At 36.6% G+C, this 26,959-nt stretch overlaps 1 protein-coding gene across 2 annotated transcripts; it reads left to right on the top strand.

The window, feature by feature from the left end:
• Positions 1-2,702: 2,702 nt before the first annotated feature.
• On the top strand, positions 2,703-20,213 carry LOC121426459 (sulfotransferase 1C2-like). Of its 2 annotated transcripts, none has more exons than XM_041622770.1 (8): positions 2,703-2,848; positions 10,408-10,584; positions 12,298-12,425; positions 13,517-13,633; positions 14,891-15,017; positions 17,048-17,142; positions 18,462-18,660; positions 19,376-20,213. In XM_041622770.1, exons 2-8 carry the CDS (start codon positions 10,419-10,421, stop codon positions 19,480-19,482), a joined length of 939 nt encoding a protein of 312 aa, XP_041478704.1. In that variant the 5' UTR covers positions 2,703-2,848; positions 10,408-10,418; the 3' UTR covers positions 19,483-20,213. The 2 variants fall into 2 exon arrangements, with proteins under 2 accessions (XP_041478704.1, XP_041478705.1); XM_041622771.1 differs by lacking the exon at positions 2,703-2,848 and adding an exon at positions 9,133-9,167.
• Positions 20,214-26,959: the final 6,746 nt, after the last annotated feature.

Below are 26,959 nucleotides of genomic sequence, written 5' to 3'. Positions count from 1 at the left end.
ACTGAGCTAGCGCGAACAAATCAGTGTTTCTGTGCGGCCAGTACCATGGGTACAGATATAGAATGATAGCCAGTTCAATCATGTACCACGTACTGCTTAAATATTTACACAATAATTCACAAGCACCAGTGAATATGATTTACAAGTAATAATGTTGAAATGTGCGTTCGCATTATGAATACAGGTCTAGTCTTTGAACAGAACGTTTTCCCTTTGTGATTTCACTATGCACACAACAAAACATTTTAGTTTCTGTCAATTCTAATGATGAAAAATGCTTCTTGTCCCCTATTTTAGGTTCATCGCCCCATATACGGACCTGTTTAGATCTATCACCCTGCATGGTAAATTAAGAAATCACACTTAAAAAAAATGTAGTAGGACCGTTCGATGAAGATAGCTATATGAAAATCAAGTAACATATTTTGATATACCTCATAATACTTTGTAAAAGAAACACATTATTTCCCTCCAAAGTAACTTTGACATGAATTGCTTTTTTGCATGTTTATACAAACCCAATTTTTGCTTGTATAATGACTGCACTATACACGAGTGCTGATTTTTTAGTTCAAATTTAAACTACAAAATCAGCACTCGTGTATAATGCAGTCACTATACAACCACTGTAAGTGCTAAATTACCACTTCATTTAACAGTGTATATATCATACAATGGAATTGCTTTTTGCCTTTTTACTTTGAAATTACTTGTATATATAGAATTAATAGAATTATATTTTCATGATTTATGCCATTCTAAATTTTGTGCACATGGGTTACGGATGTGTGTGAGTGCACCTGTGTGTAAGGTATAGAGAGAGAGTGTGGGTGTGCGTGGTATGTGTGCCAGTGAGGTGTGTGTGTGTGTGTGTGTGCGGATGAAGGGTGCGTTTATCTGCTTTCGGTGGATGAACGTGGGTGGTGTATGTAATTTATGTCGGATGTGTGTATGATATGTTTGCCTGTGTTTAAGTGATTGAGTGTGTGGATGACGTATTTTAGGGTGGGTGTGGGTAAAGGCGTGTGTGAGGGAATTGGGACGTGATTCAAAAAATGACGTTTCTGCTTCATAATAACTTTACAAGTTTAGCGTGCGATTTTTCACAGATGAAAAGTGCAGATGAGGGGTCCATTAATGACAATTTTTAAAAATTATTTCAATTACCCGAAAACGGCCTCGAACTCAAAACTTTTTCTCTGTCGGTTAAAATCAAAACCTTCGGACAATAGGCATTCGTTGATAAAATCTTTTTATGCTTCCTTACACCTCCTCAATAGACTGAAATCATTATTGCACTTTGTAAGAGGAACCTATATCCAACAATTTATTATCTATTTCTACCGTTCATATAATATTTTTATCGAAATATAGGTTTATGATGATTTCATTTTTTTAATAATGGTAATCTAGTAATGAACACCACATTTTGCCTAACTCTATGGCTCAAGTCCACTCACAACACCCGTGTCAAACAGTGCCCTATAAATAGCACTTTCTGTGAAGTCATTCTACCCACGTTAGTAAAAGGGATGCTCCACGCTGAAAATAATTTGATTTAAACACATTAAGAAAAATAAAATGCTGAAATTTGATCAAAATCGGACAAAGACTAACAAAGCTATGGCATTTTAAAAATTTGCATTATTCCGGTGAAACACTTCTAGGCATGTATTCATAAATATTCAATGAGGAATCTGATGTCATACCCCCACTTGTTCTTTTGTATTTGTTATATGAAGTTATGATTATTCAAAGTTTTTCCTTAAAAAACCAGACATATTTGAATAACAACTGATTAAGTGCATTATATATTCATTGCTGCAACTTATTTCATTACAAGGGAGACATATCATTCAGACCTTTTAGTTAATAATGTTAAACATTATTATTTCATGTAATAACATAAGAAAAAGAAAAGTGGGTATGTGACATCATCATCCCACCTAATGAATATTCATGATGATGTGTGTTTTTACAATATATTGCTAAGCCTTAAGACTCAATAGCTTCGCTATTATAATTTTTATTTAATTTTCAGCATTTTGCTCTGTGAATGTTGCTATATTTATTTAGATATAAACATTTTCAGCCCGGACCATCCCTTTAAAACTGAGCTAGCGCGAACAAATCAGTGTTTCTGTGCGGCCAGTACCATGGGTACAGATATAGAATGATAGCCAGTTCAATCATGTACCACGTACTGCTTAAATATTTACACAATAATTCACAAGCACCAGTGAATATGATTTACAAGTAATAATGTTGAAATGTGCGTTCGCATTATGAATACAGGTCTAGTCTTTGAACAGAACGTTTTCCCTTTGTGATTTCACTATGCACACAACAAAACATTTTAGTTTCTGTCAATTCTAATGATGAAAAATGCTTCTTGTCCCCTATTTTAGGTTCATCGCCCCATATACGGACCTGTTTAGATCTATCACCCTGCATGGTAAATTAAGAAATCACACTTAAAAAAAATGTAGTAGGACCGTTCGATGAAGATAGCTATATGAAAATCAAGTAACATATTTTGATATACCTCATAATACTTTGTAAAAGAAACACATTATTTCCCTCCAAAGTAACTTTGACATGAATTGCTTTTTTGCATGTTTATACAAACCCAATTTTAATTTGTGATAGAATGAAAAGTAAATGAGCCTTGAGGAAGACTATTAAGTTTCAATTTCTAGTATCTAGCTTTTGCTCCTGAAAAACGATTTGATTATTCGACCGTATGCCCTTGCGAGATAGTTCATACACATTTTATATTCGTCACACAAGAAGTATATCACCTTCAGGCCGACTAATTTTAATTCTTACGATCAAGGAAAGGAGTCAGGTCAGTATTTTTTTTGATTTGCAGTACACCATTGTCGCATTCTCATCTGTTCGTCGTCTACACTGTTAAAAAACCCTGATTTTACAGAAAAAAAAGAAAGAAGATTTTGCAGAAAGCAATAACAGAATCATTCTGTAAATTCATAAAACAGGAATGTTTTATGCAATTTAACAGAACAGGTCTGTTTAAAGAGGGGAAAATGATATTTTATTAAAGGAAATTTGTAAGGTTCCATACACCAAATACCAATTTCCTGTAAGATTACGCAATCTGGTAAGATTACAGGTGTTCTCGAGCCTCTGCTGCAGGAACTTCTTTTATTGTAGCCTGGATCAGACGTAGGCTGTTATAGTCTAGGAGCCAGGGGGCTTTATTCAGAATTTTTGGTGGGGAAGGTTTGACAAGCTTATCCGGGGTAAAATTGTGCGCTGATTCCAAATATGTCACTCTTATTGACCGTACTCACGCCATTTTGGTCATTTTGGCCAAATTTTGACCAAAAATGGCCATTTTGACCACTCTTTGGAAAATGGTCCCTTAACAGACTGCTTTTGTAGCCACATGCAATTAAAAGGGTCTATCTTAAGTAAAAATGCACACAAATTTCAGATAAAGTGCTTTCATTTGCCAAATCACAATAGCAGTGGTCATTTTGGCCATAATTTGGCCAAAAATGACAATTTTCATGATTTTTTGGCCGAAATGTGTTACAAATATTGATCAGAGCTACGACTGGATGTTTTTAGAAATCCGCATTTATTTTCAAAATGTGCGCTGGATCATAACCATCAACCTCATGTAATTTATTCCGTCAGTTTTGACCTATGGAGTCATTTTGGGTACTTTAGACATAACTGACCATTCGCGCAGTTTGCATTATTAACTGTTCAAATAGGCAGGAAATTGAGGTCTTCAGCATGTTTTTTCTTCTTCCTTATAAAATGAGAGTGCATTTAAATGTCCTTCATGTGTAAAATTTTATGCTGATTCCAAATATATAAGTCATAATAACCCTATTTAATAGCTTGTGGTAATTTTGACCACTTATGGCCCTCAAAATGGCCAATGACATCAGTTCATTTTACCCCCAAATACTTCGAACGTTACCAGAACCATAACAAGGTGTGCTGCGACACCTATCATTGGTGTGTTAATCCTTTAAATTGAACATCTCACAAAGTATTTTGACCTTATGTAGTTTATTATATCAGTTTTGACCTATGAGGGTCATTTGGGGTACTTTATACATAACTGACCCTTCACGAAGTTTTGCATACTAAAGTGCACATATACATGTACATGTAGGCAGGAATTTGAGGTCTCATAGCGTGTTTTATCTTCTTCCCAATATAAAATGCAAATGCATTCAAAAATCTATCTTGTGTAGAATTTTATGCAGATTCCAAATATATCAGTCTTAATGACCCTATTCAATAGCTTATGGTTATTTTGGCCACTTATGGCCCTTAAAATGACCAATGACATCAGATCATTTTACCCCAAAATACTTCGAACGTTACCAGAACCATTACAAGGTGTGCTGCGACACCTAACATTGGTGTGTTAATCCTTTAAATTGAACATCTCAAAATTATTTTGACCTCATTCCATCAGTTTTGACCTATGAGGGTCATTTTTGGTACTTTAGACATAACTGACCATTCGCACATAGGCAGGAATTTGAGGTCTTCAGTGTGTTTTATCTTCTTCCCTTATAAAATGGGAATACATTTAAATGTCCATCTTGTATAGAATATTGTGCTGATTCTAAATATATCAGTCTTAATGACCCTATTGAACACCCAATGGTCATTTTGGCCACTTATGGCCATAAAAATGACCAATAACATCAGTTCAATTTATCCAAAATACCTCAATGTTACCAGAATTGTTTCCAGGATGTGCTGTGACATCTAACATTGGTGTATTAATCCTTTAAAATGAACATTTCAAAAGTATTTTGACCTCATGTTATTTATATCATTAGTTTTGACTTTTGACCATTTTGGGTAACTGACCATTCGTGCAATTTTGCATAATAACTGCAAATCGGCAGGAATTTGAGGTCTTCAGTGTGCTTTATCTTCCTCCTTTATAAAATGGGAATGATTCATATGTCGTTCTAGTGTAGAATTTCATGCTGATTCCCAATATGTCAGTCTTAATGACCCCATTTAACAGATTATGGTAATTTTGGCCACTTTTTGGCCCCCAAATGACCAATACCATCTGTTCAATAATTCAATTTATCCAAAAATACTTTGAATGTTACAATCTTTACAAGGGTGTGCTGTGACACCTAACACTGGTGTATTAATCATTTAAATTGAGTGTCCCAAAAATATTTTTGACAACCTTGGTCATTTTGGCCAGATTGTCCCATGCCCAATGTGTATACTAAATTAGCCTATAGTGAACATAGTGAGGAGACAATTCAGGATTGTGTTAATATTAGCATCAATTATTGTTAAATTGGAAAAGTTTGAAAGCTTTTGGGTGAAAATCAATGCAATGATTCCATATAAATCAGTGTTATTGGCCGATCGAACTATTGGACTTTGTGGTAATTTTGATCACCTTTCCTCAATAATTTCTCGTGACCACACATTATTTGATTTAAAAAGGGCTCAAATGTTGCTTAATATTATTTTCAGCTTGAGCTACTACACCAATAATCAAGAGTTTAATGAATGTGATAAAAACCTTTACATCAAGTACACATAAGGTTGTTTGACCATGCACTTTGGTCATTTTCATGATTTTAGGCACATTAACCATTTTGTAATTCATGGAAACAAATTCAAGAATGATGTTAGATAGGACATATTACAAAAACTTTCTGCACCAGATTAATACAATGATTTAGAATATATCAGTCTTAATGACTACTTAGTGGTTATTTTGGTCCCTACAATTAGCAATGACAATTACATGTATTAAAAGTATTCCAATGTTCTTGCTCTATATTTTTGTAAGATTTGTTGTATCAATCATAATCAGTGACAAATTATTTAATTCAATATGATATTACTAATAGTACATAATCAAAATGTGACCATTTTGGCTACTTTGACCGTTTATCCAATGTGTGGATTTTGAAATAAACATGACTTAGCAGCAATTGTAGGTCTATGAACATGATGAAATGCGTTCAATCCCTTTTCATGGGAAATATTAAAGGCTCACCTTGAGTAAAAAATGTGCAAATATCATGTGACTGTCTACTGTGGCCCCTTTGATCACTCTATGTTCCTAAATAGCCAGAATTATTTTCCTTCTTTAAAGTCAAATTGTACTGAGAATCATTACAAAGCAAAATAGGTCACAGTTAAGTTCACAAAGAGTTTTGACTATCATTCGTTTTTACAATCTTTGTTTTTTCTTGTACAGTGATTCACAAAGCTCACATTGGCATGATTGGTGAGCAGCAAATTTACCCTTAATTCTTTTGAAGACGTACTGGGTAATAAAATACATTCTCTATATGAAATTATTCTCTGTGCCGAATTTTGGTCACTCTTTAACAATTTAGGGCAAGTTTTCCACTTTCAACTTTACCAATCATGCCAATGTGAGGTTTGTGAAACATTATACAAAATGGCAAAGGTAATAAAAATGCATCATGGTTAAATCTATTCGTGAAATCCACTTTGACCATAGCTTTGTAATGACGCACCTTTGAGTTCAGGATTAGTGCCTTCCTCTAGAATGTAGTTATCTGCATAAATTAAATAAAAAAGGAGGGAATGATGTTATGGCTACTCAATGACCATACAATGACCAAATGGTGAGGTATTTGGCACAATTTTTTTTACTCAAGGTGAGCTTTTAATATTTCCAATCGAAAGGATTGAATGCATTTCCACCATTGCTCCTGTCATGTTTATTTACAAAAGTCATACATGCGATAGAAAGTCAAACTGGTTAAATTGGTTTCAAAATTTTGATAATGTGCTATTAGTCATATCATATTAAAATCAATAATTGATATAATACATCTTATTAACAATAGAGAGCGACAACAACATTTTAATCCTCCAAAAGCGACCAAAATGACCACTAGCTCATAAATGATCATTAAGACTAATATATTTGGAATCATTAATCTAGAAAAGTGTCTTAAAATAACATGTAAATGATGCTAAAATGTCTCATTCCTGAATTTGCTGCCCCATATATGTGAGGTTTCCATAAACATTTACTGTGTGGTCAAGGTGGCTAAAATCATGTAAATGACCACAGTGCCATGGTCAAACAACCTTATGTATGCACGATGTAAAGGATTTTATCACAATTATCAGCACTCTTCACCGATTATTGGTAGCTCATGCTGATAATGATACTGACCAGCATTTGAGCCCTTTTTGACTCATCAAAGCATGCGAGGTCTCTCTCTCTCTTAGCTGATCTCTCCACTAATTGGAGATTCCTAGGGTCCATGGTCACTGGTCAATATTGAGGGAAACATGGTCAAAATGACCACAGGGTCCAATAGTTATGGTCTGTGTGGAATAGTTTCATTGATTTCCACCAAGAAGCTTTCAAACTTCCCCATTTAACAGTAATTGATGCTAATATTAATTCTATCAAAAATTTCTCCTCACCATGTTCGATATCACCTGAATTAACATACACAATGAGCAGGGCTGGCCGGGGGGTCAAGGTGGCCAAAATGACCAAGGTAGTCAACTTTGGGGATGCTCAATTTTAAGGATTCATTCACCAGTGTTGGGTATTACAGCACACCCTTGTTAAGATTCTGGTAACATTCGAAGTATTTCTGGATAAATTGAACTTATGTTATTGGCCATTTTAAGGACCATAAGTGACCAAAATAACCTACAGCTGTTAGATAGGGTCATTAAGACTGATATATTTGGAATCAGCATCACATTTTACATAACATGAACTTTTGAATGCATTTCCATGTTATATGGGAAGAAGATAAAACACGCTGAAGACCTCAAATTCTTGTCTATGTGCAGTTTATTATATGCAAAACTGCGTGAATGGTCAGTTGTGGCTAAAGTACGCCAAGTGACCCTCATAGGTCAAAACTGATGGAATAAATTGCATGAGGTCAAAATACTTTTGAGATGTTCAATTTCAAGGATTAATACACCAATGTTATGTGTCACAGTATGCCTTTGTAACGATTCTGGTAACATTCAAAGTATTTTTGGATAAATTGAACTGATGTCATTGGTCATTTTAAGGGTCATAAGTGGCCAAAATGACCTTAAACTGTTAAATAGGGTCATTTAGACTGATACATTTGGAATCAGCATAAAATTCTACACAAGGACATTTAAATGCATTCTCATTTTATAAGGGAAGAAGATAAAACATGTTGAAGACCTCAATTTCCTGCCTATTTGAACAGTTAATAATGCAAACTGCGCGAATGGTCAGTTATGTCTAAAGTACCCAAAATGACTCCATAGGTCAAAACTGACGGAATAAATTACATGAGGTTGATGGTTATGATCCAGCGCACATTTTGAAAATAAATGCGGATTTCTAAAAACATCCAGTCGTAGCTCTGATCAATATTTGTAACACATTTCGGCCAAAAAATCATGAAAATTGTCATTTTTGGCCAAATTATGGCCAAAATGACCACTGCTATTGTGATTTGGCAAATGAAAGCACTTTATCTGAAATTTGTGTGCATTTTTACTTAAGATAGACCCTTTTAATTGCATGTGGCTACAAAAGCAGTCTGTTAAGGGACCATTTTCCAAAGAGTGGTCAAAATTGTCATTTTTGGTCAAAATTTGGCCAAAATGACCAAAATGGCGTGAGTACGGTCAATAAGAGTGACATTTTTGGAATCAGCGCACAATTTTACCCCGGATAAGCTTGTCAAACCTTCCCCACCAAAAATTCTGAATAAAGCCCCCTGGCTCCTAGACTATTATAGTCGGAGTAAAGTTCTATGATGATCATGATGATTGGAGTAAAGATGTTAAAATATCAAAGATATTTCTCTTATTACGACCAACTTAGATTGTTTTGGTCGGAGAAGGGTCAGAGGAAACCAAATCGAAGAAAAGGTCGGAGTAGTGTCCGTCTGGACAGAATTACTCCAACCTTCCTCCAACCAAGATACTCTTGGAAACTAGAAGTTGGTCGGAGTATAGTCGGAGTAATTCTGTGAAGACGGGCACAACTTCCTCCTACCAAAAATAGCCTTTACCTTGGCAATGGTACGAGAAATATCTTTGGAATCGTAATCCATGCATAATAGAATTTTTCTCCGACTATATCTCAATCTCAAGTCTTCAGCATGGAGTATCTTTTAATTGAGGGTATTTAGGTAAGGAAGGGTAAGGGTGTGTGTGTGTGTGTGTGTGCTTCTTTAAATAGATGGTTTAGGGTTCGATGTGTTGATGAAAGTGGGGTGGGTGCCATGTGGTTCGTTAGGTGCGGATGTGGGTGTGTCTGGGTGGTGTGTGTCTGTGAATGAGTGATTACTTGAGTATGTGTGTGTGTGTGAATGGATGGGGGTGTGAGCGTGAGTGAGAATGTGGGTGTGGATATTTGGACAAGATAAACGAGGAGATCAGTGCATTGTGTAATATCAAACATTACTGAGGGAAGGATGACTTGCAGTTACCTAGATTTTTTTCAACTATTATATTCACCATGTTCACAATGCAAATATCGAATACGGACTTTGAGACCTTTGGGTAGACCAAAATAAGAGACGATACAATACAATACAATACTATTAGCTTGTATTTACACTAAATTTCTACAGAGTAATGCAAGCAATGAACTTGACGGACAAATAAGATATAAAGTTCGAGGTTAAACAGCGAACTTCATACATGCAATGTCTTATTTAGAATCATGTCAATGGGTTTAGGTTTAAACCATTGAATTTACATCGCCCATGCGAAACGTGGTAAAGAATATCTCGTACTTATCCCAAATATATACCCAGTGATAACTTTAAATTATTTGAAAAAAAGAGCTATCCATCCAGAGTGAAAGAGTACATTTGTCTAGATCAGTTTGGTTTATATTGATGAAATAAAGAAAAAAAACAAAACCAGATGCCATGAGAATAAAGAATAATGTACTAATATACTTTCATGAAAAAAAAGAGAAATTCGCCGTTTATATGATGTACACAAAAATGAAAAGACATACATAATTGTTTTTGCGACCTCGGCGCTCATTTATTAAGCACTACGTCACGCTTAACAATAACTCTTTGTAAAACTATCTCAAAATCGCCACAATTATTGTTTAAGCTGAGTCCATCTATATATCCAAAGGATATAGAAATAGTGAGAACCAAGATCTTGTCTGATCAGCTATTCTAAAGGATGCTGAAATGATGAGGTCCGAGATCTCGTCGGCTAATCAGCTATTCTAAAGGATGTTAACACGACTAGATCTGAGATTCAGTCATCTAATCATCTCTCCTGAAGGACTCGACATGGCTAGACCCAACATCTTGTTTCCTGATTATTTTGCTGTTATATGATATTGGTTGTTGCGGCACCTTTAAGCTTCCATAACCCCTTATGACGTTACATGCTTTGCAGGCAGCATCAGTATGAGTTCAGGATTTTCAACTAAAGTTCCCGATTGCGTGGTCAAGGATTGCTACGAGTATGAAGGCGTCATTATGGCCAACATCATGCGCAAGGATGTGATAGATCGTGTCAGGGTGTTTGAGTGTCGACCCGATGATCTCTTCATAGTAACCTATCCCAAGTCAGGTATGTTGTTTTTAACGAGTTGGTGAAAGGGGGGGGGGGGGGGTGCTGAACAATCAAGAAAGAAGTAGTAAGAATAGCGAAGGGTAAAGGGGGAACACGATGTTTTATTAGGAATAATATGTCAAAATCTATCTCAAAATCACATTTTCGTTTTAAAAATGTCGATTTTTTTTCTCGTTCACTTCATTCGATTTTTCATTTTAAAAAAGTTCCCATACGCTATGCTGTGTTCCCTCTTTATAGGTTAGTACCGCCAATGAGTATCGTCAGACCACTTCATACGATCTGTCTAAGATCCGTTAAAGATCGGAATACGCTACGACTGGAACGATAAAAGCTTGTAACCAAAGTTGATATGGTTACGGAGAGGGGTTCCTTATCCTGAATATCATAGTCATACTTCTCACATGATTCATAATAAATGCTATGATATTCGATCGTAAATTATGGGGGGCGGGATGGGGGGGGGGGGGTTGATAACCAAGGCCATTTTCCAAGTGAAATTGTGGGAATATTTCCCCCCATCCCGGGATGACACCCATGCACATGTTTCTGCTGTAGCTTAGAAGGCATCTCACCTGCTTTGGCATGCTCTGGTAAACTATGTGAATTACAGGATCGTGCAGAGCAGCTCCTTACAGAGTATTTTCCGGATAAAGCTCCCATATCATGCTTAAAGATGATAACATCTACACAACTTTTAAACAACTTCATTTGTCTTTAGAAAAAGAAGTTGTCTTTAGAAAAATAAGCAAAGATATAAGGTCACTTGCATGTATATCAATTGTATTTTCAAATTTTATTTGAGTAAAAAGGGGGTACTATTAAGTGGTTCGGACTTTTCGCACCAACAAATTTAAAAACGCTGACATTAGATATGCGGTTCGTGTGCAAAATTCTTGCTGCTACTATGGCAACAGCGGGTTTTTTTTCCTTTGGCTCCTCCTACACAAACGGCAAGCCATTATGGCCCATAGGCTTTATGATTTACTTCCCCAAAATAGGGGACAAGATTTCAACTTATACCGAGGTGTTGTTGATTACTATATTATATTTATTTTCAAAACCTGAATCCATTAAAGCCCTATATTTTGATGAAAATCTTTTTATAAATCCTGTTTTGGGGGGCATAGGCTCCCTGGACGAAGTGTAAGCAATGTAAGAATCTATCTAGAGGCGTGCTGTTTGACTGTTGCTTCTACAGAGGCCCTCTCGAGATCAACGACCACGGCCATGTGGCTCTTGATGGTTGTAAAAAAGTCGTCCCAAATCGGACCTGTCGCTGTTACCATAGTACCATCTACAATTTTGCACTCGAACCGCAGATCTATTGTCCGCGTTGTGGTTGCGAAAAGTTGAAATTTCTCATGTCACACAATTTGCGTTGCAGGACAGTTTTTGTTTGTCCATTCGGGTTGTTGTGCGGAAAGTGTCTAGTGTCACAAGCTTCGGAAACACAGCACCAATGATTGCAAAAGTAACAACCAAATATGTTGTAATAAAATCAAAAGGTATTGAACTAACCGGAGTAGGATCATTGGCGTGGACCTCTGCATAACTAATCAACACTTTTTTTATCAAATCACCTTTTCTGCGTATCCACTGGATACCGCAGTTCTCCAGGACTGGAGGTAATCAACAGAAGATGAAGAATAAGACTTCATTTTTTTTTCTATGTTCAGTTTTATTTTAATTTCTTTGCCAACTGTTAAGGTACAACGTGGGTAGAGCATCTGTGTATGTTGATTAAACATGACGGAGATGCCAGTCAGCAAGAAGGCGCCCATCTTATGACGAAGGTCCCATTTCTTGAGTTTTTGCAAGACATTCTTAACATTGCCGTAAGTAGAGATCGAATGTATTTTTTTTTTAATAATATTTTTTTTGATCTGACGTCATATAATCTCACAGCGCCCTCCCTCAGAGGATAGAGGAAAAAGTGTAAATTGATAGTTGTCAGCTGCAATCCACAATCACAGCAATGCTTGCATTCAGCCTCCATGATGGCAATGTGATGACGTCATGAATAAAGTATATTTTATATCAAAGCTCATAACGATGAAAGATGACTAAATTCATAATTTAAATACATTACAGGATAAAATAAAGGAGCGTGTCATGTACAACAAGTTAAGATGGGAAACCTGATATGATATTCATGGCTAAATTCAATTTGACTAATGCGGCGATGAGCTATATACGACACACAACTGGGAGTTTCTGCAGGATAATAATGTTTATGAGGGACAAATGTATAATGAAAATGTCTGAATTAGATTGTTACTATATTAGGTTTCTGATGATTATCTTTCAAAAATAATTTTGATATAAACCATGCCTTTCAAGCATGAAAAATTATAATAATTTTTTACAATATGATGCAATCTCTGTATCATTGCTTTCTTGTATAATTTCTTTGTACAGAAATGTGTTAAAGGTGATCTTCTGCAGGAATCAATACAATATCACCTAGAGAGGAAACTAAATGTAGATTAACTATCATGGTCAAACTGTCACAAAATTAATTTGAAGAAAAAAGCTCATTTCGCTTTTTGTATTTTATAAATTGTTGGGAATGTCGTGGATTCAAACGCCAACCATGACAGGTTTCCCTTCAGCAAGAAATAGCTAACATCGACTCAGGTGAGGAGTATTCACTAAGGGTATCCGGTAAGATTGAAACCTTGAGTAGACTGAGCGTTGCCGATGAAGGGGTAGCTCGAGCTACAGTAGGGGAAATTATAATTGACCTAAGTATTCCTTGGCAAAAAGCACTGTATAAATCCAACTATTATTTCTTGGCTAATATTGAATATACAACCGTTATGCCACGTGTAAGTAGAACAAATATTTCCGTGAACGTTTTGGAATTAAAGATCGATATTGAGTATAACGTCATTGTAATGAATATCCATTTATTGCAACATTTCAGACATCACCAGCATTTGTTGATTTGGCCGAGAAGATGCCATCTCCAAGGATGCTCAAATCTCACTGTCACTCGCCATTCCTACCCCCGGGTATTCGAACTGATGATCCGAAAGCAAAGGTAAAGATAAATTAAATACACAACAAATATAGGGCGGGCCTCCGCAAGGTACTGCCCATTTTAAACTCGAATACTTTGAAAGCTTGATCACCAAGGGGTATGTTTTCTTTCATTTGACGCTTAGAGTATCCGATGAACTAACATTTTGGAACCGGAACACAACATAGATAACCGAGAATAATTAGAGGTCGTCACGTAGGCCTTTAGGTGCTGACCGAGTGGTGATTTTTTTCTTTGGTAGAACAATTCACAACGAACAACAAATTACTTCACGCAGCTTCCCATTTCTTTGAAGTATACTCCTTTTCTGGCTGTATATATATATATATATATATATGTAGTGTGATAGAAATGGATGAAGAGAACAATGGTAGGCGTAGCTTAAATCTAGGTTCCCCAGAGCTATCTACCCTTTGGAAAAATTGGTGATGCCGAAAAAATGTGTGTTCCGGGAATAGAACCCGCGGGCCCCCAGCTTTGAACGCCGGTGCCTTAACCACTAGACCACAGAGACGGGTTAGTGGCTAGGGCGACCCCGATTAGACTGACCGTCAAATACATGTATACAGATTTTCGACACAATACCAATTATAATTTCCTTTTTCAGGTGAAGGTTGGTTTTGAACAATGACAAGCCGCCATGCCTCAGCTGGATCAAAGCTATTACGTGTACTCTATCAAAGCAATAGCGGGGTCGCCCTAGCCACTAACCCATCTTTGTGGTCTAGTGGCTAAGGCACCGGCGCTCAAAGCTGGGGGCCCGGGTTCGATTCCCGACAGAGACAGTTTTCGGCATCACCAATTTTACCAAAGAGGATATAGCTCTGGGGAACCTTGATTTAAGCTACGCCTACCATTGTTCTCTTCATCTATTTTTTCACACAATATTTAAATAAGAGTTGCCAGAGCTGCTGTACATATAAATATAAAGTCCAACAATCACCAGTATCTCAATATGTAAACATGAACCCACCCCCGCCCCAAAGCTAAAAAACAAATACACAAACAAACAGAAAAAAGTACATTCTACAGGCCTATTTACCATAATCACAAGACGTTAAATAAATGAAAACATGAGGAAATAAATAAGGCGGTTGAAAAATTAACATGGATTTAGGTTTTTTAAATGTTATATCCTCATCTGCAAAATCCAGAAAACAAAAACAAAATGAAACAAAGCATCAAAGACAATCAAAAAGTCACGATGTCACTCTTAAGTCACTCTATACTAAGGTGATTGAGATGCTTCAATTTCAGGTGATTTACATTGCCAGAAACCCGAAGGATACGGCTGTCTCCTATTACCACTTCTGTCGTTATATTCCGGGACTTCCGAAGTATGAATCGTGGGATGTTTTCTTTGAGGAGTTTCTTGCCAATAGGGGTAAGTATTTCTAAAATGGGATGTGACACCCATCAATTTTGGGAGAGCCGTGGTGCAGTGGTTCTGACTCTCGCCTTGAAAATAGAGAGTCGTGTTTTCGAATCCCACCGCGGTCTGCAGTGCGTATCAAAAAAAAGTTCACACTTAGAAAAAATCCTGTAAAATTATAAATTTGTAACATCCTGAAGATTTTTCCACATTTTAACATTGGTATTGATCAATTTAAGCAAGTGACGAAATAACTGTCGAAAAATATTTCCGCTTGAGTGAGCACCACTTACTTTTGAAAAGTTAGTGAAAAATTATTTGCGCTGAACTTTGAAATAGTTATGCGAATAAAAGTAGACCTTAATCATGAATAACACGTGGAATTTAACTAGTAAAATTGATTTAAAGATATCTTGTACCTTTTAAAACTTGCTTCCTTGCCCAAAACATTTCGAAAAGTGCATTGCGCCCCACCCCACTCCCCCACACACCGAGGCCATCGTGACGATATTTGGTTTACACTGAGCTGTGATTACATGAAATGGCTTAGGCTTGATTTTCATTTTGTAAATCATTGTCAAGCTTGGGAAAAGTATGGAGAAACAAGTATTCAATAAAAAATGAAATGAAAACCCACTTTATATGATAAAAACTTAGTGAAAAATGCTGGAGATGTCTGATATAAACTTTTGTTCAGATTCAGTTATGTCCTCAGATCCAGCTGGCACAAAAGGGGTAGTAAGATGTGCTTACTAAGTGTTGAAAATTCAATTTGGATGGTAAAATTGTTACAAACTGCTTGAATGTATCCGTTTTATTTCAATTGACTAAAAGTGCAAGGGAAATGTATGAAAAATGTTTCGCAGGGTAAGTTTGATTTCGCCCTATACCCTTGACACAGTGTGAAAACGAGCATTTCTGCGCAAACAGATTTCTGCGAGCTTTACAAAAATAGACAGTGCTCACTCAAGTGTGACATTCTGTCAAAACTTTTACTTTCATTGGATAGATGAGACCCAAACCCAAGAATATATGTGAAAAAATTACCCACACGTTGTATATTTTTTTAATTCCCATGGCTTTTTCAAAGTGTAATTTTTTTTTGATACGCACTGTATAGTGTCCTTTGGCAAGGCGTTAATCCACACTGCAACTTTCTACTCAGGTTCTAATTATATGGTACCTGGTAGGATGCGAAAGCCTATGTAGTATGCCTAGCAATTGAGTCTTGGAACTCTTGTAGAATGCTCCCCAGGGAGTGAAGAAGGGCATACATTGTATGCAGGTAAGCCAGGATCCGATGACCAGGGTAATAATATGCTTTAAAGCGGTTTGAGCTATGGGAAGAGTGCTATATAAAAAGCTATTATTATTATTATCAACATTAACAAATTTAATACAGCAGCAAGGTGCACTGTTGAGTTTACCGAAAACACTTCAAAAATACCCCAAAGATCAAGAGCGCACAAGTTCCACAATTATTCTCTTGCGTGTTACACTGTTAAAACAACCCTGATTTTACAGAAAAATGAAAGAATATTTTGCAAAAAGCAATAACAGAATCATTCTGTAAATTCATAAAACAGGATTTTTTCTGCAATTTAACCGAACAGGTATGTTTAAAAAGGGGAAAAGAGTGTTTTATTACAGAGAATTTGTAAGGTTCCATACACCAAATACGAATTTCCTGTAAGATTACGCAATCTGTTAAGATTACAGGTGTTCTCGAGACTCTCGAGCTGCAGGAACTTCTTTTATTTTAAGGATAAATTTTCTAACAGTGTAGTATGGCGAATATATCGTTTAATCATGTCATGTGTCAATGCATTTTTTTAATTATCATTAATCGTCCCACCTGGTGGGTGTTTCATAAAGTTGTTCGTAAGTTACGAATGACATTACCCAGGATTGGTGGTCCTTTTTTGTGCTATGTGATATCCCTATGTAATTTATTTATGACCTAAGAACATGTTCCAGTCGTGCGTAAAGATGTAAAAAAAATGAGTTAGTTTATTCAAACTGGTTCTCATTTCTCCCAACAGCTCCCCAAGGATCCTGGTTTGAAAACGTATTACCATGGTGGAGGAAGAGAAATCATCCTAATGTTCTCTTTCTCAAGTACGAAGATATGAAGAAGGTATAGGCTTTATCTGTTTTTAAAAAACACACGGCATTTGATAATAGTTCTAGTTGGATCAGAAAATATGTATTTTTTTATTCTTATCGTCCAATTCTGGCGACACTTTCTAGGTACGCCACTGGTAATGTGTTTTTTCTTTAATAGACCTTATGCGCTGACGTCAATGCACTGCCATCTTAGAGGCTGAAGCGATTGACTTGCATCTGTTGGCAGGTTAGTGATAAGCTGCTCTTGCGCGTATTCAAATATCCACTGAAGGAGGGCGCTTTGAGATTAAAGGTCTATTTTTTCTACTATAAAATGAATGTGTTCTCGTTAGGACAAAAGAATAGTCAGATATGAGTTTTATTTACATCTAGGTGGAGGAGCAGTGGTGTAGTTGTTCTGACTCTCGCCTTATTACAACCCAAGGTGTTAATCCACACTTTGCCACTCTCGACCCAGGTGTTAAATGGGTACCCGTTACGACGTGAAAGTCATTGTAACTTGTAAAGTACTGTGTGTCTCACCGGCGACTGACTGGAATACTCACCAGGGAGTGGAGGATGTGTATACATTGTGTGCGGGAATGACTGATTGAATCCGATGACCGGGATAATATTTGTAAAGTGCTAAGAAAGGTCCTTTCGATGTATTAAGCGCTTTATAAAAGCGGATTATTGTTATTATTATTATTGTGATTATTGTAATAATTATTATTATTAGATGATCTTCGTTTACCCATCATTCATGTCATTCAGTGAATATTTAGAGTGCTATCCATAAGTGCATCATTCACACAATACTCTAAGAGCCCGTAAAACAAAGCTTAGCAATGGAGCGTTGTGGCCCAGTGGATTAGTCTCCGGACTCTGAAACAGAGGGTCGTGGGTTCGAATCCCAACCATGGCGTAATTTCCTTCACCCAGAAATTGATCCACAATGTGCTGCACTCAACCCAGGTGAGGCAAATGGGTACCTGGCAGGAATTTATTCCTTGAAACGCAGCGCGCGTAACAGCTGCACTGCTAAAGCTAGGGTAATTATGCTGCATATACTGTAGAGCGCTTAGAGACTTCTGACGAAGTCAAGTATTAAGCGCTATATAATCAAGTATAATTATTATTAGCAATCATTGTAGACCACTTCTTTAACGATTCAGTGATTTCATTGACTACCATGTACAATCAATCGTAAAAATCAAGAAAACGATCAATCGCTAACCATTATGTTATACGGGAATCAGACCGAAAAAAGTCATACGTTATTATATGACTGCAGCATTCACTAATAACTGCATGACGTCAGAGAAGAATATCATTTCAAACGAATTTCAGGATCTTACAGGATCCGTACGACAGATAGCCGAATTCATGGGGAAGTCCCTCTCTGATGACGTCATCGCTAAAATCGCAGAAGCTTCGACGTTCAAAGCAATGAAGAACAACCCTTCATCAAACCCAGATACTCTGATAATGAAGGGTATAGAGCAGGCTGGGATGGAGAAACCAAAAGACAAATCATTTATGAGAAAAGGTAAGAGCTTCCAGCGCGGCAAGAGGGTATTTTGGTGGGGTGGAACATGACGACGTACAACGGTGACAGCGTTAGGGGTACTGTATTGCTAAAACGCACAGCTCTATATTTGTTAATACTCCACACCAGCAAGTCAAGCTAACATATTACTGTAACTAAAAATATTTAAATCTTATTTTTAACTATTAACAAATTTGAAAAATATATATTCTAAATAATGTCACTTCAATGCCTAATGACCTGTGCACCTGCCATGTTCCTCTTTCCATTTTCGGTTATATTTGCTCCTCTCACATCTCCCTCCCTCTTTCATTTACCTTCTTTTCCCCCTTATATTATAAGTTTATGATTACTATTTGAAAATTGTTATTTTTTATGTTTTTTGTCGCTTATTCGCTTTATTTTGGTATTTATAGCAAGAATACTTATTTTAAGCTCGTTTCCCTTTCGTCTCTTGTATATATGTTATGTTAATTAGATTAGCATTGAAACTAAGTTTATACAAGCTCTGCTTTTCTTGGCATGTCCCTCCGTTCAATATCTTCAATATTATTTTGTCATGAAATGTCATTGAACTGTATGTATTCTTTTGAACATGTACTTGTACTGTTATATTATCTTTCTAGAAGAGAACGAGAAAACAATCAGAATAACTCATCTTCTGCATGTGTTAGCTTAACCTTTTTTTCTTTTGCTCCTTTTATTTATTCATCAGGTGTGGTAGGAGATTGGAAGAATTATTTCACTGATGACCAAAATAAACGATTTGATGAACTGTACAAGAAGGAAATGGCGGGATCTGGACTTGAATTTGAATTTTAAGATTGCTATTAGAAAAATAAATTCAATCGGTTCCATATTCTTGAATGACAGAATATATCGAGGTATTATCGAGATTTTTATTGAATAAAATAGCTGCATGTTGATAGTCATTATGTATTTTCTATAACAGTACTTATTAGTTCCCCCTTCAAATTACACACATACTAAGAAAGGAATATAGAGAACAATGGTAGGCATAGCTCGATTATTTCTTTCACAACATATTTAAATAAAAATAGTTCCGAAAGCTTATGTACATGTATAATGTCTCACATGTTATGATAATATCATGTGTATATTATACATAATTATATATACCGGTATATATCGGTTTTGTGAATTTGATTTCTAATATAACAGCTGTAGGTCAGCATAAACTTATTTTTTTTATTTTTTTTTCATTTTGCCGTCCCGCAAAAACCATGAATATTTGCATTCTTTCAAATGACAAAATACTCTGTGAACTGTGAATACTATTTATCGAGATATTAATGCATGAAGACAGTAATAACGGATTAAACAAGTAGTTTGACAGTGCGTAATTTGAGTCGTGCAGAAAGATCTTGTATTTTTATATTGGTAAAATATTGTTTTAAAATGTTAAGATTCATGGCCATCTGTGTCTTAATTGCTTAATGAGACATGTTCAAGAGTTATGTAGACAATTTCAAAATGCTCCGCTACCATTGTCAATAGATCAATATAATTTGGCTTACGGCTTTGCGCTCGCATTAATCCCGACCTTTCGTTTGAGGACGCGGACGCTTATTTACAACGGTCGTTGACTTTGGAAGGGACTTTTTGGGCCCGTCATCATGGTCGTAAAACTCAGTCCTGCAATGCAAATTGTGTGACATGAGATTTTTTTTCGTTTCGCATCTGCGACGGAAACATTCAATATGCGTTTCGTGTGCAAAATTCTGGTTGCTACTATGGTAACAGCGATTTATCCGATTGAGGACGACTTTCCAAAGCCACATTTGACTCCTCCTAGAGCTCGAGAGGCCGCCCGGGGGGCCCACTTCCATTGATTAGTGGATACCAGTAGCGACCACCCGTAAAAGGGGACAGAGTGGGCAGGTACGTTACGTATATAGGCCTATGTAACGTTATAAGGGTGTCAAAACGATGTTTAAAATGCTGAAATAAGAGATATATATTCAATACTTGTAGGGTTTCACAAGCCAAATACTTGTTAAGAGATGCATTTTCATAATCTGGAAAAGAATTGCTTCCCTTGTTTAGCATGTTTAGGGTACTTTTCGAAACCCCATGGTCGTGCCTGGTATCTACTCATCAATGGAAGTGGTCCCCCCGGAATTTAAATCTAATCCCCATTTCTGGGGAATGTAAAACATAATGCCCCTCACATCGTGTGCGAGAGGCATATCGTTTGTGTACAAGCAGTAAACAAAAGAAACAAAGAAACAAAAGAAACAAAAGGAAACGAGTTCAAAGGTATCGCATATGATGTGTACATATCAACGCATGCGAAATGTTCGGCTGGAGAGGTTGATCTTATCCATGAAATCAATTGCCAGTGATCCACCAATAAACCACATTAAATGTAATATCGATTTGATGGACTGTAATGATCTATATTTAAGCCTTCATTCAGTAAGTTTTTCCTCACTCAATATGTTCTCGATTTGTTTGAAAAACCACTTTCTTCTCCATGTCATAAATCTATTTTAGGTCCTGCATTTTGAATATCTCCAGCCATCAGTCGTAATATACATGCATGTATGCGGTACGGGTGTCGCGGAAAGGGATTTTGCACACGAAAAGCAGATTTGTAGGGCCTGTAACCCCCCTGTTACACAAAGCTTAGCATTGATCGTAGAGCAATTTTCTACGTTTGATTCTATTGACTGTAATGCACAATCAATCTTAAAAATCAAGTGTATGATTAAGCGTTAACTTTTGTGTTAGGGGACCCTAATACTAGCGTCCGTGATGATTGCGAAAGGTCCCAATTCATTCAATGAGATAAACATGTTAAAATATCAACTTAGCAGGTAAATAATGTGTTGGTCGTGGGTTCGAATCCCAGCCATGGCGTGTTTTCCTTCAGCAAGAAATTTATCTACACTGTGCTGCACTCGGTGAGGTGAATGGGTACCAGGCAGGAGTAATTCCTCGCATGCACTGAGCGCCGGTGATGGTAGCTCGAGCTAAAGCCGGGGTAATAATAGCAGGGCTTTGTATCCTCAGGCAATAAGCGCTTTGTAAATCCAGCTATTATTATTATTATTAAATATATCAAGATATTATTAGCTCACGCTTCACGCTTGCTTTATTTCTTTTACGAGATATGCCACAGGACAATCTAACATGTTTACTATTACAAAATATGCCTAAAACGTGCATCTTTCTTGGGTCAAAAGCTCAAATCTAGTGAGATTCGTATCATGTTCATGAATTTGACATTATTCCTTCCGACGAACCTGCGTCGATATATTGGAAAGTCAATACCAACAAACTACAATAAAAAGCTGGTTATGTCGTCTAAAAAAAGCTATGGGATCAATGCATTTACAAAGAATCCCTGAACTTGATCAATTTATGTTCATTGTTGAATATTCAATACGAACAACTCATACACTAAAAGAAACACTGAAAATACATGAATTTTAAAGGAAATTCAGGTATTCAAATCGATCTGGAATATGATCTCCCGCTTGTTATCAAACAGGCTCGGAGCCAAGCTGTTTCCCAGAGAGCTGTAAGACGTTTTCTCATTTCATTACTAAGCTTCACATAGTATATATCATACAATGCCCATGCGTGATGCTTTTTTTTACTTCAAAATTACCTTTTCTAATTTAAATTACCTTTTCTAATGTTTGCGTGTGTTCAAGCGAGTGAGTGTGTGAAGGGTGTATTTTAGAGTGGGTGTGGGTTAAGGTGTGCGTGATAGACAGTAGACGTAGTGATTCCAAACATGACGTTTCTGCTTCATAGTAACTTTAAAAGTTTGGCGTGCGAGTTTTCAAGAGATGAAAAGTGAAATGAGGGGTCTATTTTTTCAATGAATTATTTGAATTACCCGAAAAAGGCCTGAAACACATAAACTTTTCTCTGTCGGATATAATCGAAACCTTCATACGATAGGCATTTGATGATAAAATCTTTTTATGCTTCCTTACTCCTCAACAGACTGAAATCATTCTTGCACTCTGTACGAGGAACCTATATCCAACATTATCTGTTTTTACCATTCATATAACACTTTTATCGAAATATTGGTCTTTGACGATTTATTATTTTGTTTAAATAATGGGAATCTGGTAATGAACACCACAAGTCCACTAATAAATAAAACCCGTGTCAAACAGTGCCTTATAAACAACACTTTCTGTGAGTCATTATACCCACCATAGTAAAAGGGATACTCCAGGCTGAAAATAATTTGATTTGAACACATTAAGAAAAACAAAATGCTGAAAATTTGATCAAAATCGGACAAAGAATAAAAATGCTATGGCATTTTAAAGATTTGCATTATTTTGGTAAAAAAGTTCTAGGCATGTCTTCATAAATATTCAATGAGCAAACTGATGTCATACCCCACTTGTTCTTTTGTATTTTGTTATATGAAATTATGATTATTCAAGTTTTTCCTTCAAAAACAAAACATATTTGAATAACAACTGATTAAGTGCATTATATATTCATTGCTGCAACTTATTTCATTACAAGGGAGACATATCATTCAGACCTTTTAGTTAAAAATGTTGAAAATTATGATTTCATGTAATAACATAAGAAAAAGGAAAGTGGGAATGTGAGAGGGGGGTCCGTGAGGCGGTCTACGTCAACGCAGAGAACCCATCTCTCAACAAAAGAGGAGGATTACGACATAACCTCTCTCGGATTTACAATCCTGTAATCCGAAAAATTCCTCGACGTCTCCAAGACAATATCGGCAACGACGATTTCCCGCCAGTTCAGAAGAGCTGAAGAAGCGTCCTGGATCGGACGTGAAACTGTCCTCTGCTTCAACAAGTAAGTCTAGATGAATAGATTTATTTTTTCCATCGAAAGTGGGAATGTGACATCATCATCCCACCTAATGAATATTCATGATGATTTGTTTTTGTCTCACCTGCGAAGCAAAGTGAGACTATAGGCGCCGCTTTTCCGACGGCGGCGGTGGCGGCGGCGTCAGCATCAAATCTTAATCTGAGATTAAGTTTTTGAAATGTCATAACTTAGAAAGTATATGGATCTAGTTAATAAAACTTGGCCATAAGGTTAATCAAGTATTACTGAACATCCTATCAGAGTTTCATGTCACATGACCAAGGTCAAAGGTCATTTAGGGTCAATGAACTTAGACCATGTTGGAGGAATCAACATCGAAATCTTAACCTGAGGTTAAGTTTTTGAAATGTCATCATAACTTAAAAATATATGAACCTAGTTCATGAAACTTGGACATAAGGTTAATCAAGTATCACTGAACATCCTGCATGAGTTTCATGTCACATGACCAAGGTCAAAGGTCATTTAAGGTCAATGAACTTTGGCCGAATTGGGGATATCTGTTGAATTCCCATCATAACTTTGAAAGTTTATGGATCTGATTCATGAAACTTGGACATAATAGTAATCAAGCATCACTGAAAATTTTGTGCAAGTTTCAGGTCTCATGATTAAGGTCAAAGGTCATTTAGGGTCAATGAACTTTGGCAGAATCGGGGGTATCTGTTAAATTACCATCATAACTTTGAAAGTTTATTGGTCTAGTTCATTAAACTTGGACATTAGAGTAATCAAGTATCACTAAACATCCTGTGCGCGTTTCAGGTCACATGACCAAGGTCAAAGGTCAATGAACTTTGGCCGAATTGGGTGTTTCTGTTGAATTACCATCATAACTTTGAAATTTTATGGATCTGATTCATGACACTTGTACATAAGAGTAATCAAGTATCACTGAACATCCTGTTCGAGTTTCAGGTCACATGATCAAGGTCAAAGGTCATGTAAGGTCAATGAACTTTGGCCATGTTGGGGTTTTTTGTTGAATAACCATCATATCTCTGTAAGTTTATTGGTCTAGTTCATAAAAAGTGGACATAAGAGTAACCATGTATCACTGAACATCTTGTGCGAGTTAGAGTAGTATTCAAAGTCAGCACTGCTGCTATATTGAACCGCGTGATGCAGGTGAGACGGCCAGAGGCATTCCACTTGTTTTACATTATATTGCTCAAGCTAAAAACTCAATGGCTTCGCTATTATCAAATTTTGATTAAATTTTCAGCATTTTGCTTTGTGAATGTTACTCTATTTATTTAGATTTATTTAGCCCGGACCATCCCTTTAAAGCTGAACTGGCGCAAGCAAATCAGTGTTTCTGTGCGGCCGGTACCATGGGTACAGATATAGAATAAATGTAAGTATGTGACCTTCAAACTATTTGATAGCCACTCCAATCATGTACCACGTACTGTTTAAATATTTACCCAATAATTTGCAATTACCAGTGAATATGATTTACAAGTATAATGTTGAAATGTGCGTTCGCATTATGAATACAGGTCTAGTCTTTGAACAGAACGTTTTCCCTTTGTGATTTCACGGTGCACAAAACAAAACATTTTAGTTTCTGTCAATTCTAATGATGAAAAATGCTTCTTGCCCCCCTTTTTAGGTTCATCGTCCTATGGACCTATTTAGATCTATCGACCTATACAGTATGCACATCACATTCATTAAAAAAATATAGTAGGACAGTACGATGAAGAAAGCTATATGAAAATCAAGTTACATATTTTGATATACATCATAGTACTTTGTAAATTGTGGTCAGTCTTATTTCCGTCCAAAGAAACCTTTGACATAGATTGTCCTTTTTTGCATGTTTATACAAACCCAATTTCAGTTTGCGATAGATTGAGAAGTAAATTAGCCTTGAGCAAGACTATTAGGTTTCAATCTCTAGTACCTAGCTTTTGCTCCTGAAAAACGATTTGATTATTCGACCGTATGTCCTTGCGAGATAGTTCATACACATTTTATATTCGTCACACAATAAGTATATCACCTTCAGGCCAACCCATTTTAATTCTTACGAAAAGGAAAGGAGTCAGGTCAGTTTTTTTTTAGTAATACCATATTAGTATTTTGATTTGCAGTACACCATTGTTGCATTCTTATCTGTTTGTCTATAACTTAAAAAAACCCCTGATTTTACAGAAAAAAAAGAAAGAAGATTTTGCAGAAAGCAATAACAGAATCATCTTGTAAATTCATAAAACAAGAATTTTGTTTATGCACTTTAACAGGACAGGTCTGTTCAAAAAGGGGAAAAGGGTGTTTTCTTAAAGGAAATTTGTAAAGTTCCATACACCAAATACCAATTTCCTGTAAGATGACGCAATATGTTAAGATTACTGGTGTTCTCGAGCCTCTGCTGCAGGAACTTCTTTTATTTTAAGGATAAATTTTCTAACAGTGTAGCCTGGATCAGACGTAGGATGTTATAGTCGGTGTAAAGTTCTATCATGGAGTAAAGATGTTAAAATATCAAAGATATTTCTCATATCACGACCAACTTACTTAGGTTGTTTAGTCGGAGAAGGGTTGGAGGAAACCAAATCGAAGAAAAGGTCGGAGTAGTGTCCGTCTGGACAGAATTACTCCGACCTTCTTCCAACCAAGATACTCTTGGAAACCAGTAGTTGGTATAGGAGGAAACCAAATCGAAGAAAAGGTCGGAGTAGTGTCCGTCTGGACGGAGTTACTCCGACCTTCCTCCAACCAAGATACTCTTGGAAACCAGTAGTTGGTAGGAGGAAACCAAATCGAAGAAAAGGTCGGAGTAGTGTCCGTCTGGACAGAGTTACTTCGACCTTCCTCCAACCAACTAAGATACTCTTGGAAACCAGTAGTTGGAGGAAAGTCGGAGTAACTCTGTGAAGACGGGTACAACTTCCTCCTACCAAAAACAGCCTTTACCTTGGCAATGATGCGAGAAATATCTTTGGAATCTTAATCCATGCATAATAGAATTTTTCTCCGACTATACTGACGGTATTTAGGTTAGGAAGGGTTAGGGGGTGTGTGTGTGTGTGGATGTGTATGTTTGTGCTTCTTTAAATAGATGGTTAAGGGATCGATGTGTTGATGAAAGTGGGGTAGGTGCCACGTTGCTCGTGAGGTGCGGGTGTGGGTGTGTGTGGTGTGTGTCTTTGAATGACTGTGTACTTGAGTATGTGTAGCGATGTATATGTGTGTGTGAATGGATGGGGGTGTGAGTGTGTGTGAGAATGTGGGTGTGGGTATTTGGACAAGATAAATGAGGAGATCAGTGCATTGTGTGATATCAAACATTACTGAGGGAAAGATGACTTGCAGTTACCAAGATTTTTTTGAATATCATATTCACACCACATTCACAATGCAAATATCGAATCCTGACGGACTTTGAAACCTTTGGGCAGACTAAAATAAGGGAAAAAACCAA

This window comes from Lytechinus variegatus, chromosome 13 (genome assembly GCF_018143015.1).
Source record: "Lytechinus variegatus isolate NC3 chromosome 13, Lvar_3.0, whole genome shotgun sequence".
NCBI classification, from domain to species: Eukaryota; Metazoa; Echinodermata; class Echinoidea; order Temnopleuroida; family Toxopneustidae; genus Lytechinus; species Lytechinus variegatus.
The sequence above is the reverse complement of the archived record's forward strand: the minus strand, read 5'-3'. Positions and strand labels throughout refer to the sequence as shown.

Coding starts and splice junctions, on each gene's coding strand:
- LOC121426459 (XM_041622770.1), top strand. CDS start 10,419: ATGAGTTCAGGATTTTCAACTAAAGTTCCCGATTGCGTGGTCAAGGAT. Junction 10,585..12,297: donor AGTAACCTATCCCAAGTCAG/GTATGTTGTTTT, acceptor CCAACTGTTAAG/GTACAACGTGGGTAGAGCAT. Junction 15,018..17,047: donor GGAGTTTCTTGCCAATAGGG/GTAAGTATTTCT, acceptor TTCTCCCAACAG/CTCCCCAAGGATCCTGGTTT.